A 16080-nucleotide genomic window follows, 5' to 3' on the forward strand; every position below is an offset into this window, starting at 1 on the left:
TTTCAATAAAATTAAATAATTTTATGAGAAAATATTTTATTCATCGGTTAAAATGTTTTCCTGCAAGATTAAATAAGTTTCAGATCTAGTTTAAGATTTAATTTATTCTGTTTTGATAAAAATAAAAATCACTGTGGGCCACAAATGGCCCCCAGACCGCAGCTTGGACATCCTGCTGCGATGCGTTCAATGACCACACCAACAACACGGCATCTGTGACACACATGCTGTTTATTGAACATCAATCCAGGAGAAATGAGACGCCAAAAAAAATCACATTTAACCAAAGAGTTAAAACACCGAAGCAAATAAACAACACTTTATTTACACACACACACGGCGCATGGTCCAGTCAAAGCCCGCGCTCTGATCATGCTGAAAACACGTCGACGTTCCCCTCAGAGCTCAGTTTCTTAAATCAGAGAATCTCAGAGATTAAATCCAGAAACCGTTTCATCATGTGACGCCATGGAAACAGTCACTGCCACAAAGCGAGTTTCTGTGGCTCTGCGGTTCGGGGGACTGAATGTCGGTTGCTGAGGTTTCTGGGTTTGGTTCAGTTTCTCTCTTTCTGCAGCTTTAGGAGCAGATTTAAAACTCCTTTAAAACTAAAAAACCTTTTCATCTTTAATTCTGAAATAAACACCAAAACATTTCCAAGTTTTAAATCTGAAGTCGTGGTGAAAACCAGGAACGGATCAACCTGTTGCTTTCTAAGCCAGAGATCAGTTCTGATGGTTGTGGTTCTGGTCGGATCCATGTGGGTCAGAACTTCCCTTAGAAAGTTTTAATCATCAGAGTGGAAATTATCGAGTTCATTTTCATTTATTCACTGGTTTTAATGAAGTTTATCTGGTCAGATGAATTTCCTGGGATGCGAGTCGGGATTTCAGCAGGAAGCTCAACAGAAGGCAGTCAGCCGCCGTGACCTTTGACCTGCTTTAGGAAGACTGAATGCGGTGAGGAAACATGATGACAGGATTTCATCACCGCACCAATTTATAGTGATAAGCTGAAGATGTGCTCATTCAGCCTTTGTTCATGTGACATCGCTGTCTGAACATTTAAAGGGCCGGTGTCGCATCAAATCCACCGTTTTATCTTCACATCATGTTATAATGTTGTAACCTGGAGCGTCGCTTTGATTCGTTTGTTTCAGAAACCCTTTCATTTCCACAGCAACCATTCAGCTGTTTAAAACGCCCGGTCGGCCGTAGCCCCGCCTCCGAGGCACAGCTCCTCCCCTACTCAGCTCCTTCAGACTAGCCAGCAGCAGTTAGCAAACAGAAGGATCTCAGATCAGCGCTGGTAAAAACATTAAAGGGTTAATAGAGTAGCGGTGTTGGGTTGACTTCCTGGAGGCGGAGCTTCAGAGAGAGCAGAAGCTTCTTAAAGGGTTAAACTGAATCTGACCCCAGAAACCGCAGCACCAAATAAAAATGTTCCACCGATGAAAATGAAAAGGAGCCAATTCCTGTTTCTCTGCCTCACATTTCAGCTTCAAATAAAAAACTGCTGAACGTTCGTTAGTTTTTACAGTGAAGTTGTTGCATTTTATTACTATGAATACAGCTGCATAATTCTGATATGTTCCTTAGCATCACACCAATAATTAATCTAAACAGTAAGAACTGACTGATGCATCCTGCTGCCGTTCCCTCATAAACAGTAAAATCACAGCGTCATGAATCGCAGCTTACAGGAAGGTGAATCTGACGCCGCCGCTCTAAATAAATCTGATCCTGAGTCAGATCCATGACATCACTTCCTGCCAGCTCACAGCAAACAGCTGCTGAGGAACAGAAATCTTCTACATAGAACTTTATTAGTTTTAAAAGTGTTTTTCTGCTTTTATTTCCCTGATTCTGTGTTTTGTACTCATGTTTAAATTATTTACTGGGGGGATTTTCATGAATTATAAATGTTCAAATCAGAAATAAGCTTCATTAAACTGTACATTCAATTTACTAGTACGAGTGAAATCGTTGTATTAAATATTAGATTTAGTTCTGAACTCTGAATAATAAAATCCGACAGATAACAGGTCCTAGTCAAATCACGGTGTTTTCCTCTAAAGTCATTTCTTAGTTCTGATTTGTGACTCTAAACAGACACAATTTTGATTTTCCCTTTTTTAAAAATTTTATGTCCTTAAAGAAATTAAATCAGAGATTTTCATTAGTTTTGTCAAAGTGTAATAATGTCAAAAACATAAAATAATCTGGCTTTAAATAAGACAAATTATTGAGTAATTATTAAGGACCAAAATGAAGAAACTTTTTATGATTGTAGAAACTGGTAGAAAATATTTGAATTTTTGGTATAAAATAATCAAAGCTGAAAAGGAAAATAGAAATATTTTATCCAGATTAGTTTTGTTTTGGAGAGAAGGAGCTGCGGCGCCGTTAGGCTCCTAGCTAAGCGGCTAACAGATCGTTCCTCTGAGTCGCCATGATGGAAATAATTCATCACCAGCTAAATGAACAGCAACAGTTTTGTGATCAACAAACCACTAAGTTATGTAAAGTATGTTTTTTAAATGTTTTTCATGTTTTTTTTGTAACTGAAACAGAAGAAAACAAACGAAGCTAGCTCCTACTGCTAAAGCTGCTAGCAGCTAGCTTGGTCTCTGTTGACACGTTGTGCAAACAACACAGATATGCTACAATAATTAAGTTATTCAGAGAAAATAAGGTGCAAAACAGAAATATAAATAAGCACAATGCTAGTGTCTTTAGCATTAGCTCCCTGGCTTAGCTTGTGATTCTTCATGTTTCTGTCTTCTGAACCAATCACCAGCTGCTAAGAAGCTCAAACCTTCACCAAATTAGACTCAATCATTACAATTCAGAAAACCATTAAGACTTGCTAGTTTTGTGTTACAATGCTAACTGCTAATAGAAGCTAATAGCAATTAATTTCTCAGCAGGTGATCATCCAGACACTGATGGATTGCGTAAACATGTTGATTTTGAGTAAATCAGTGAGATTCAGCCAATCAGAAAGTTAAACAAATATTTTCCAACCTGCAGACTGTTTGGACTCAAGGCAGCCATTTTGAATTTTGAGACTAAAACTTTCCAAACTTCTTGGTACTTTTCAGGTGATTTTTTAAAACTCAGATGTCAGAAATGTTTTCTGAAACTTTACAATGTGAAGGAAATGAAGCTTCTTACGGAGGAAAAACACAAAGTTGGAATTAAAACTGGGAAATTCAAAATTCCTTAAACAGCCGTATGTTCACAATCCAAGATGGCTGCTGCTCATTGATGTAGCTGAAATCCAGTTTGCTAGCAGCTCTGCTGGTTTGAGCTAAATGACTCCTTCAGTGTCAGAATGAATAAAATGGATGGAAATATTTCATCCTGCTTTGCTACTAGCCGTTAGCACCAAAACAATTAGCTTACTGGCTGGAGCTGGTGAGTTTTCCCAGATTGGAGCTCAAAGTTCAGAGATAAAATCAAAATGCATCATAATGCCACAAGCTAACAGTTACGTAGAAAATGACTGAGACATGGGCCCCATACGGTGGACTCTGTGGGCCTGATGGGTAAACTGGGACCTTAATGTCTCCTTGAAAACTGTTAATGACTCAACTGGGCCCCAAACAGGAAGCCATTTTGAGCCCAGCTCCACTTCGAACCCATCGGACCTGAGAAGAAACCATATGGGGCCCAAATACACATAGGAGTGACTTGATGAACCAGGTCAGGAAACTTCCTGGTTCCGTCTGAGAGCATCGCTAAAATGTTTCTGGTTTTTCTCCAAGGAAAGCTGTCAGATAAAAATCTCTAAACGGAATCTGAACTGAAACTGAAATTAACTGAATTTGAACCAAATTTGAATCAGTTTAATCTAAACTGAACTGAAACTGAACTGAGTCTACCAGAGGGTTCAGATGTTTCACCAGATAGAATGCTAACGGTCCATTAGCTTAGAAGCTCCAGGTAGGTCACAGGTACTTTGCCTTTCTGGTTGCCCCGCTCTCCAACCAGCCAATCAGGATCCATTCCTGGTACCGTGTAGACAGTGATGACCTGGACAGAAACACAGGAAAACGGGTCAAGATAAAAACAAAACATCCAAAACCTGAAGACAAGTTTCCAAAAGGAGCTAACTGACAGAATGACCAGGCAGAAATCAAACACTGGCCCTTTAAGAGTTTCGTCGCTCTATAAATGTATCAAGCGCTACGTCAAAGAACTTTGAGTTTGCAGTCTGAACTTGAAATTGGGCTTCTGTCTCTTTAAGAAGCTTCTGCTCTTTCTGAAGCTTCAGCATCACAACACAAGCTGGGAGAAAGAAATGAAAAAATCTATTAAATATTTAATTTAAAAGACTGACCAGGAAATGATTAATGATGTCATTATAATCTAGATTCTGTTAGGAATAATCCAGATTAAAGTTACTGGTCCAACTCACTGTTATTATTTGTATCATTTTACTGAAACAGAAAGAAAACAGCAGCAGCGAAACAGAGAGAGAGAGCTGAGCGTTTTCTAGATGAAAACTCCCCCTAGTGGCGGGTGGAGGCATTACCAATCGATCCCAGAACAGGATAACCAGCTGACCTCTAGATATCTAGTTACTTTGCGGTTCTGGTCGCGATCAGGGCGCTCGGGTCAGACTGACCTCGTCGGCCAGCAGCGACAGTTCGCTGGCGTCGTGAGCGTCGTAGTCGTACAGAACCTTGGCCTTCCTGGAGCCCGAGGCGCCGGGAGACAGGCGGCCGGACGGGAAGGCGGTCGGAACCGGGTCGGGCCCGGCGCTGGAGGGCGGCGGGGGGCCGACGGCTGAGTTCGCACATCTGCAGCAAAACAAGCAAATATTCACAATAAATATTCAACCGACCCGATAATCTGACCCACAGAACCGGCAGATTCAGAACCATGGAGCCAGCAGAGAAACCGATCTGGTTCTGATGGATCACCTCCCCGACCCAGAAGAACTGACTGGACCCAGAGGAACTGACTGGACCCAGAGGAACTGACTGGACCCAGAGGAACTGACTGGACCCAGAGGAACTGACTGTACCCAGAGGAACTGACTGGACCCAGAAGAACTGACTGGACCCAGAGGAACTGACTGGATCCAGAGGAACTGACTGGACCCAGAGGAACTGACTGGACCCAGAAGAACTGACTGGATCCAGAGGAACTGACTGGACCCAGAGGAACTGACTGGATCCAGAGGAACTGACTGTACCCAGAGGAACTGACTGGACCCAGAAGAACTGACTGGACCCAGAGGAACTGACTGGATCCAGAGGAACTGACTGGACCCAGAGGAACTGACTGGACCCAGAAGAACTGACTGGACCCAGAAGAACTGACTGGACCCAGAGGAACTGACTGGACCCAGAAGAACTGACTGGACCCAGAAGAACTGACTGGACCCAGAGGAACTGACTGGACCCAGAAGAACTGACTGGACCCAGAGGAACTGACTGGACCCAGAAGAACTGACTGGACCCAGAGGAACTGACTGGATCCAGAGGAACTGACTGGACCCAGAAGAACTGACTGGACCCAGAAGAACTGACTGGACCCAGGCATCTGGAGCCATTTGCTCATTTTTCAGTCATATTTTCATCTCATTATTCATTAATTAATTTCAGTTTCGGCTCTGAATGTGTTAAATTAACTTACAACCTGACAGATGGTGGCGCTGCAGCTCCTCACCTGTTCAGCTCCTCACCTGTTCAGCTCCCTCTGCAGGTCCTGCATGTAGTGATGACACTGAGCGAAGTACGTGGCCTGAGCCTCCGCAAAGTCCTGCAGACACCTGAGGTGGTTCAGCTGGAGGAGGAAGAGGAAGAGGAGTTAGTGTAGAAAACAAACCCTCTGCAGTGGCCTAGTCAAAGTCCAGACTTTAATTTGAATCAGGTTGTTCTTGTTGAAAAACTGTCCAATATGAATTAAAGTAATCCATCCAAGCAGAGCAGGTCAAAGGTCATTCAGAGTCAGGTTGGTCTGGTTCCTTAAATCCGGAGAATCAAACTGATTTTCATTCGGGTCACATCCAGACCCTGAATGACCTCAAAGGTCAAAAACAGTCAAAGTTTCACATTTTTAAATTAAAACGTTTTAAACTTTCAGTTTTTACACCTGATCAGATTCAGACCTAAAGAAATAAAACTGATCAATAATAAGCAGAACTCTGGTAAGTTACAGTTGGATCCATGTGGCTCACTGACGGCCACATGAACGGGGCCGGATCCGGCCCACGGCGGGCCGAATCCGGCCCACGGGCCTCCAGTTTGACTCCTTTAAAATGGAACAAAACTGAAAACATGAAAAGTTTCTTCAGTCGCTTCAGATGATGGAATAAAATAAATAAATATCAAATAAAATAAAATAAATATATCAAAGTTTAAATTTAAAATAATAGAAACAGAAAGTAAACAACAGCAGCTGTTGTCTTTCCGGGTCCAACAGAACCTGATCCAGTGACACACTGTGGCTCATCAGACCCGACCCGACCCGACCCGACCCGACCGGCGCCTCTGACTCACATGTGTGCTGCTGATCCCCTCCAGCAGCAGCCGGGTCACCTCAGCCTGGCGGTCGAACTCCGTCTGGGCAACACGCAACTCCAGCTCCGCCTGGGGGAGAGAGGGATGGAGAGAGAGAGAGAGAAGGATGGAGAGAGAGAGAGAGAAGGATGGAGAGAGAGAGATGGAGAGAGAGAGAGAGAAGGATGGAGAGAGAGAGAGAGAAGGATGGAGAGAGAGAGATGGAGAGAGAGAGAGAGAAGGATGGAGAGAAAGAGAGAGAGAGAAAGAGAGAGAGACATATAGAGGGATGGAGGGAGAGAGAGAGAGAGAGACAGAGAGAGAGGGATGGAGAGAGAGAGAGAGAAGGATGGAGAGAGAGAGAGAGGGATGGAGAGAAAGAGAGAGACGTATAGAGGGATGGAGGGAGAGAGAGAGAAGGATGGAGAGAGAGAGAGAGAAGGATGGAGAGAGAGAGAGAGAGAAGGATGGAGAGAGAGATGGAGAGAGAGAGAGAGAGGATGGAGAGAGAGAGAGAGGCATGGAGAGAGAGAGAGAAGAATGGAGAGAGAGAGAGAGAGAGAGAAGGATGGAGAGAAAGAGAGAGAGAGAAAGAGAGAGAGACATATAGAGGGATGGAGGGAGAGAGAGAGAGAGAGACAGAGAGAGAGGGATGGAGAGAGAGAGAGAAGGATGGAGATAGAGAGAAAGAGAGAGAGAGAAGGAAGGAGAGAAAGAGAGAGAGAGAGAGAGGGAGAGAGAGAGAGAGAGAGAAGGAAGGAGAGAGAGAGAGAGAGAGAGAGAAGGAAGGAGAGAAAGAGAGAAAAAGAGAGAGAGGTATAGAGGGATGGAGGGAGAGAGAGAGAGGGAGAGAGAGAGGGATGGAGAGAGAGAGAGAAGGATGGAGATAGAGAGAAAGAGAGAGAGAAGGAAGGAGAGAAAGAGAGAGAGAGAGAGAAGGAAGGAGAGAAAGAGAGAAAAAGAGAGAGAGGTATAGAGGGAGGGAGGGATGAGAGAGTTTTGTCTCCTCTGGCGTCATCATCTCTCCTCCTCCAGTTTCCTGTTTCCTCACCTTGTCCACTTCCTCGCTCAGCAGCTGAGACAAACAGAACCAGAAAAACGTCTCAGATTAAATCAGTAACTTTTCGCCACGAACCGCCTGGACCGGCTCCCGGCCCGTTGCCATGCCGACGCAGGTCAGCAGCTAAATCCGGGTCAACCGGTTCAGATGTGGCGGCTCACATATTTACATACACCCCAAAGAAGACGGAGTCCTCCATGTTTGATGATCCATCCACTTTGTGGCTACCAAAACATCCCTCAGCATGATGCTGCCACCACTGTGCTTGATGAATGGTACAGTGTTACTAGCAGTGGAATCACAAACATTAGCTATGCTAATGCTAATCTGCTAATCACAAACATCAGCTACTCTAATGCTAAAACACCAATATGATAAACTGTGGAGCTGCTAGTGCTAAAGAGCTAATCATGAAATTAGCTCAGCTAACGCTAACGCTCTGTATCACCACGGTGGACATCGAGTCCCTCCAGGATTTCACATCATTTCATTAATTTTTTAAAATCAATAATTTTTTGATGCTTCTTCAGAAATACTTGGAAATAATTTTTCAATGTTTATATTTCAACATTTTTTCTTCCAGATTCTACATGGAGGAGAAAAAAAAACAACATTTTTATTAGTTAAAGAAGTTAAAAAGCTCAATTGTATAACCAGACTTCAAATAATGCTGAGGTCGGAAATACCGCCACCTGCAGGTGGGAGTTAGAACTGCTTACTGTAGAACTACAGCAATGCATTCTGGGTAAACAGCAAATTAACTACCTGCTGATAATCATACAACCAAATTAACAAATGCTGGAAAATTAATTTACAAGCTAAGCTAAAGGTTTTCAAAATGCTAAAGTGCTAAGCTAAAAATTAGCTTTGTTGTTAGCAGATTAGCAGGAGTTATTAGTTAACTTCAGTTCTGTGAGTCAGAGCAGAAAAACATTTGAATAAAAGATGCTGAAGGTTCTAGAAAGTGTTAGTGATGGAAACTGTTCATCTCCGTTTGCTGGATTTACACGTCTGAGGCACCAAGTTGGATTTTTGTTTTGAATCACTGAGGTTCACATTTCTCCTCTGGGTGAAGGATGAATCACAAGGATCCAGAACGGGAGGATGAATCCATCATGAAAGGATGAATGGAGACGTCTGATCAGCTGAACAACATGGCGGCGTCTCGACTGGACGCTTCAATGGCCGATTGTTTTCCAGGAACCTGGCCAACCTGAGTGGGCAGATCCAGATGTTCATCTGATCCAGATGTTCATCTGATCCAGATGTTCATCTGATCCAGATGTTCATCTGATCCAGATGTTCAGATGATCCAGATGATCACAGTAAAACTCAATCAGAAACTTCTGCAGCTGAACTTTCAACTATATTCTTTACAGCGCCCCCTGTGTTAAACAACTGCCATTACACTGCAGCAGGAAACTAAACATAATCAAGGTAAATATATGAACCTGTTATTAAAGCTCTTCAATTCAATTTAAAAATACTTTATAAATCCCAAAATTAAATGTCAAATATATTCAGACTCTTTGTGGATGATGATCCTGTAGCAGTCAGTCTTACAGCGTTTATGAAAAGGCCTCTGACTGAAAACCGTTCTGACATGCTAACAGCTCAACATGTCCTGATGACATCATCAGCTTTTCTGATGTCCACTGGAGGAAACGACACTAAAACCTCTGAAGACACTGAGAGTAACTTCCTGTTTCACCAGATGGAACAAGATGGAGGCGTCACAGTTTAGTGCTGGAGGATTTCTCTTTAGTCTTTGGCTGAAGACCAGGAGCCGTTTCTGCTGCTAGCGCTAGGCTAACATGTTAGCTTTGGTTGTATCTACCCAGAATGCCCTGCACTGCAGTCACTTCCTGTTTGTGGAACGCTCTCTGGTCCGCTTGGCGTTCACATTCAAACCAAACCGAGGCCTGGAGACCAGAGGTCAGAGGTCGATTAGTGTTCACAGCTCACCAACTGAGCTGGACTTTGACTAGGCAGACGGATTGGTTTTTAATTCTTGCTAATCTTCTGATCTTCAGCGTTTGTTTCTCTGAGCTTTTCTGTAGATTATAAAGTTTCTCTGACTCTAGAACTGGACCTGCTGTTCTACCACCACCGGTTCTACGGGACACGGATCTAATCCATTCATCGGTCCAACCTTCCTCTGCGGCGGCGCCGCCGGGTCGGCCGCCGGGTCGGCCGCAGGGCTCCAGCTCTCCCAGCCGCTCTGAAGCCGCAGAAACAAACTGGAAATCAGAACAACTGCTGGAAGATTTTCACCAGATTAACTCCACAAATGAAAACAATTCCTGGAATAATCCCACATCTGATCCTAATCATCACTTATTCCTGGTTTTCCAGGCTGATCCAGATCAGATAATCCAGATTATTTTGAAGAATGAATTAATTTGCTCTGTTGCTGATGTTGCATCGCGTGTCATTTAACCACTTCCTGGACTACAGAAAGAAATCGGAGCTACAATCAGAACCAGGTCGGCGCCGATCCGGAACGGCAGTAAAACCTCCAGAACCCTGAGAGATTCAGAACCAGAACCAGAGCAATCCTCAGGACGGTTCAGAACCAGAACCAGAACCGTCCCGAGGAATACTCGGTCTCTAAACGATGACATCATGGACAGCACTGGGACTCGCCCAGTGAAACCAGTGAGACCAGTGAGACCAGTGAGACCAGTGAGACCAGTACCAGTGAGACCAGTGAGACCAGTGAGACCAGTACCAGTGAGACCAGTGAGACCAGTGAGACCAGTGAGACCAGTGAAACCACCACTGGTGAGCAGAAACTTCCTGCAGGCGGATCCGACCCGTTTCATGATCAAACTGTAAATAATAAAACATGAAACCGGATTCATCTTCTGATCCTGGAGGATCCAACCCAGTTCTGAGGTCAGAGGTCAGCTCAGGATAAAACTAACTTCATTTCAGATTAAGATTTTCTCTTCTAACCTGGTGAAACGACTTTTTACCAGTTTCTGCTTTTCAAAGTCGGTATGGAGAAATTATTGACTGAAAATCTAAAGTTTGATCTTTTCTGAAATTTACTCAGATATTTAGAAACTAGACTGAAGTATTTCTCAACATCTTGTGTTTTTGCATCTTGTGTTGGGTGAGCCAATCAGATGGCGGCCCGAGCCGGCGGCGGCGGCGGCCCCGAGCCGGCGGCCCCGAGCCGGCGGCGGCCCCGAGCCGGCGGCGGCCCCGAGCCGGCGGCGGCGGCCCCCCTGAGCCGATGGCGCCTCACCGCAGACGCGCTGGCCGACAGGACGTAGTTTCTCGGCCGCGTCTCCTGGAAGTCTGGAGTCGCCTGGAGACAAAAGCACAAAGTTTGTTTCATTTCACATTTCAGGTAAATTAAATGAAAAGTAATCAGAAGGAAGTGGGAGACGCGTGTCGCCCTCTAGTGGACAACAACGGTACAACATGAAAATTAATACAAATATTTGCAAAATACAGAATAAGAGAAAGTGTAAAAATTTTTATAAATTCTTAAATATTTGTAATATTTAAAGTAAACAGTGAGAAATTTATTCATAAAATACATATGTAAGATAAAGATATTTCTGTCAATAATGTATAAAATACACAATAGCACTAAAAAAAGTTAGGTAAAAAAAGCTTAATTACAAGTTAGAATTATTAAATATTAAATATTATTAAATATTTCATATTTTCTGCACTACAATCCATCATGAATCATTGATCTGCTGCTGTGACTCAGCAAACATTCTAACATCTGATTGGTTCATCAGCACAATAAAATAATAATTAATGTAAAGTTAGTGACAATCAGAAAAGGTTTGAACTGCAAATGAATAAATTATGAAAAGATTTTACATTTAAATGGACAAAAGAGAAAAGAGGCCATATCTAAACCATAAAGTTGGTTTTATTGTTTTGTTGTTCTGATGGAACCAACCCAACCAGAGCACAGCGCCACCATGTGGGTGAGCCGTGTAACTGATGTTTCTGCTGTTATTGTATTGGAGGTTCTGGCCCGCTATGGCGGCTCGGTTCTGGTCTCACCGCTGCCTTGGCTTCGGCCTGCTTGGCTTTCTTCAGACGGGCTTTGCAGATGTCCAGGTCCAAACGCCGGTTCTCCAGGAGCCGCCGCTCCTTCTGAAAACACAGACAGAACTGGTTCTGACCCGGTTCCCTGGTCCTGACTCGGTTCCCTGGTCCTGATCTGGTTCCCTGGTCCTGATCTGGTTCCCTGGTCCTGACCCGGTTCCCTGGTTCTGACCCGGTTCCCTGGTTCTGACCCGGTTCCCTGGGGATCTGGGCTTTTTCCCATTTTTGGGTTGTTTCTGTCTTTGGGTTTAGGAACCGATTCAGAACCTGGAACAATTCTGATCCAAACGGGTTTAAAGCTGCACTAACTTTTATTAAAAATATCTTGTATTATTGATTATTATTGATTATAATATTCTGTATTATTTATAGTAATAAACATGTTTTACATTTTTATTAAACAATCAGATCATCTGAAATACATAAAACATGTAAACTGATCTCCTCTACCATCTCCCAGTGCTAGAAACAACCAATCAGAACCAGGAGGCGGGTCTTACTGCTGTCAATCACCCTCTTCCTCCCTGGCTTTCTACAGTTAGCATAGCCTGTCATGCATGCTAATGCTAGTTAGCATAGCCACCTGGGATGACAGATAAAAGTTTTTTCTGTAAAAATGAGTTGTTTCTCTGCCATGAGCACATTTAGCAGACAGTACATGAGGATGATTGACAGCACCACCTCCTCGCTCTGATTGGTTGAGTCTGTTCACAGATGATCTCTCATAACATGGAGACAGTTTTAACAAATATGTAAAAAGTCTATATCTAAATAAAAGTGTAAAGGAGGACGGAAACCGGACCGGATCAGAACCGCAGGCGGTCCAACTCACAGAGATGGTCCTCCAGTCGCCCTCCAGGAAGTTGCGCAGCGGCGACAGGAAGGTGACGGCGGCCGTGTGGAGGAACTCCCGCTCGGCTCCGCCCAGCTTCCTCTGGTACTCTCCCACCGTGATGAGGGTGGTACCTGCAGCGGGTCACCAGAACCGGGTCACACAGAACCAGAACCAAGCCCGGTTCTGATGCATCGGAACCGTTCCTCACCGTACGGAGTGTCGGCTCCGAACTCCTTGGCGGCGTCCAGCATGAACTGGCCCAGCAGTTCGGCGTTGGTGGTTCTGGACGGAAGCTTCCGGTCCAGCTTGTCGTAGATGAACTCCTCGATCCGTGCGCCTGGTTCCGGTCGGGAACGGAAGACAAGCCAGAATTAAACACTGGAAACATTTACAGGAACCAATTAACACCATTTACCAGATGCATGCTGGGAAATGGAGGAAACTCCTACCTGTGTGATCGACTGAGGCATGAAGGAAAACAGAAGTTAGATGTTAGACCAGAACCGGTCCAGTTCATCAACAACCTCGGACCCTTTAAAGGTTCATTTCCACCAAAAGTTACCAGGAACTTCAAAACACTTCCTTCAGGAAGTGAGGTTTTCAAAATAAAACTGATCAATTTGAATTTAGAAAGGATTTCTACCAAAATGTCAACATGATGGATAAATGATATGCAGGATGTGAATCTGGATCCTGCAGAGGATCAGCAGCAACAGCCTGAGCTCTTCTTCTTCTTCTTCTTCTTCTGGTTTCCAGCAGGAAGTGAAGCTAACATGGTTCCTGGATCTGCTGTTAGATTTACATTAACATGTAAATTATTACATCATTATTAAATTGGGTCAATGGTTGTCATTTTCCAGGCAGATATTCAACCTGATTTAGCGTTAGCAAAACTGATGTTTTGATTAGCGCTTTAGCATTAGCTTCAGCTAATACCATGATGGAGAAACTGGAACACTTACTCGGGTTGGGCTGCAGCAGAACCTCCGTCTGTCTCAGGATCTTCTCGGTCCAGTTCTTGGTGGAGTCGGCCTTCGCCAGCAGGTTTTCCAGGTGAGGGTCCAGTTCGGTCTTCTCAGCCTGGCCCAGTTTCTCCTCTGTGAACTGAAACACATGGAGGTCAACCAGCAACACGACGGAGGTCAACCAGCAACACGATGGAGGTCAACCAGCAACACGATGGAGGTCAACCAGCAACACGATGGAGGTCAACCAGCAACACGACGGAGGTCAACCAGCAACACGATGGAGGTCAACCAGCAACACGACGGAGGTCAACCAGCAACACGATGGAGGTCAACCAGCAACATGATGGAGGTCAACCAGCAACACGACGGAGGTCAACCAGCAACACGACGGAGGTCAACCAGCAACACGATGGAGGTCAACCAGCAACACGACGGAGGTCAACCAGCAACATGACGGAGGTCAACCAGCAACACGATGGAGGTCAACCAGCAACACGACGGAGGTCAACTAGCAACACGATGGAGGTCAACCAGCAACACGATGGAGGTCAACCAGCAACACGACGGAGGTCAACCAGCAACACGACGGAGGTCAACCAGCAACACGATGGAGGTCAACCAGCAACACGATGGAGGTCAACCAGCAACACGACGGAGGTCAACCAGCAACACGATGGAGGTCAACCAGCAACACGACGGAGGTCAACCAGCAACACGATGGAGGTCAACCAGCAACACGATGGAGGTCAACCAGCAACACGATGGAGGTCAACCAGCAACACGATGGAGGTCAACTAGCAACACGATGGAGGTCAACCAGCAACACGATGGAGGTCAACCAGCAACACGACGGAGGTCAACCAGCAACACGATGGAGGTCAACCAGCAACACGACGGAGGTCAACTAGCAACACGATGGAGGTCAACCAGCAACATGACGGAGGTCAACCAGCAACACGATGGAGGTCAACCAGCAACATGATGGAGGTCAACCAGCAACATGATGGAGGTCAACCAGCAACACGACGGAGGTCAACCAGCAACACGATGGAGGTCAACCAGCAACACGACGGAGGTCAACCAGCAACACGACGGAGGTCAACCAGCAACACGACGGAGGTCAACCAGCAACACGATGGAGGTCAACCAGCAACATGATGGAGGTCAACCAGCAACACGACGGAGGTCAACTAGCAACACGATGGAGGTCAACCAGCAACACGATGGAGGTCAACCAGCAACATGACGGAGGTCAACCAGCAACACGATGGAGGTCAACCAGCAACATGACGGAGGTCAACCAGCAACACGATGGAGGTCAACCAGCAACATGACGGAGGTCAACCAGCTGAACCTCTGGGTTTTACTTCCTGTAATCTCCTGAAGTTCTCTAGAACTCTTCAGAGCTTCATATACAGAAAATGGACCAAAATATTTAGTTTTTGTAAATTAATTGAATATAATCTGATGCTGGAGAGATTCTGGTGAGTCTGTGTGGATTACAGCCTCACTTCCTGTCTGTGGATTACAGCCTCACTTCCTGTCTGTGGATTACAGCCTCACTTCCTGTCTGTGGATTACAACCTCACTTCCTGTCTGAGACTCTGGTCACGTTTCCTGCTCATCTACTTCAGTTTCTCATTTATTTAGAAATGTTCTGCTTACATTGATTATAACGAGTCATTATTTGAGCTTCTATTCTTCTATTTTCATCTCCATAGTTCCTGCTTCCTGGATATTTTCTCTTTTTTGGACTGACTGTTTTAATCCCAGTTAAAAGCAGTTTCTCTTTCAGTCTGGCACCATCATTACACGTCAACAGCCAAAGCTCCTCACCGTGTTTAGACAGCTAAAAAACAGCTGGGGGAAAATAAATCTTGTTTCCTCCCCCAACACACTGATGCCCTGGGCAAAGAGCCATTTTCTCCACATTTTAAAACCCTCCTCCTCCTTCTCATTGAATCAAAATGTTACCGAATCTCAGAATAAATCTTCCAGATTATAATCCATAAAATGCATAACACCAGATTACAGCCAGCCTGAGAATCGGAGCCGTCGGTTAAATCGGCTGTTTTTTGCACGGAGTCTGGCTGCGGGCAGCAGGAGATTCTGCTGGTGTCACATGAGTGATGGAGCTGATCACAGCCATCAATAATGGATCGAGGCAGGACGGACCTTTATCGGCTTACAGCTGCTGCTCATCTGAGCAACAACAACCAGGAAGAACCGCAGAAACCAGCAGAACCGGCACCAGCCGGTACCAACCGGGCTCCACGCAGCCAGCCTCCCCCCGGAACCTGCAGCTCCTCTGACCGGCGATGGGAGTCCCATCACCCCGTAGCCCGCCGCCGGAGCGCCGCTGTTGTACCTGCACGGCCCGAGTGAAGAACACCCCGGCATCGGAGGCCAGCTTCTTCACGTTGAAGTCCATGGCGCTGGGCGGTTCTGGCGGCCTTTGTTCCCCCGGATCAGCTGCTGATGGAGCGGAGGAAACGCAGAGCTGCGGCCGTAATCCACTCCGAGGAGGAGGATCGGAGATCTGCTGGCCGCCCTGCGCTTAAAGGGACAAGTGGGCGGGACGGAGGGGGATGACGCCCCGCGGCCGGACTGACGCCCCGCAGCC

General features: G+C 45.3%; 1 protein-coding gene across 4 annotated transcripts; it reads right to left on the reverse strand.

The window, feature by feature from the left end:
* Positions 1–212: 212 nt before the first annotated feature.
* Positions 213–16011, reverse strand: LOC129354282 (endophilin-B2-like). Of its 4 annotated transcripts, XM_055023784.1 has the most exons (12): positions 15826–16011; positions 13452–13593; positions 12939–12950; positions 12698–12826; positions 12487–12620; positions 11610–11702; positions 10828–10890; positions 7566–7589; positions 6515–6604; positions 5698–5798; positions 4633–4807; positions 213–4037 (listed from the first exon to the last, which is right to left on the reverse strand). In XM_055023784.1, the coding sequence occupies exons 1-12, from the start codon at positions 15886–15888 to the stop codon at positions 3930–3932; spliced, it is 1134 nt and encodes a 377-aa protein (XP_054879759.1). In that variant the 5' UTR covers positions 15889–16011; the 3' UTR covers positions 213–3929. The 4 variants fall into 4 exon arrangements, with proteins under 4 accessions (XP_054879759.1, XP_054879760.1, XP_054879757.1 ...); XM_055023785.1 differs by lacking the exon at positions 12939–12950; XM_055023782.1 differs by lacking the exons at positions 213–4037; positions 4633–4807 and having other exon boundaries at positions 6515–7589.
* Between the last annotated feature and the right edge of the window lie 69 nt (positions 16012–16080).

Source organism: Poeciliopsis prolifica, unplaced genomic scaffold, assembly GCF_027474105.1.
Source record: "Poeciliopsis prolifica strain line A6 unplaced genomic scaffold, Auburn_PproV2 SCAFFOLD107, whole genome shotgun sequence".
NCBI lineage: Eukaryota > Metazoa > Chordata > Actinopteri > Cyprinodontiformes > Poeciliidae > Poeciliopsis > Poeciliopsis prolifica.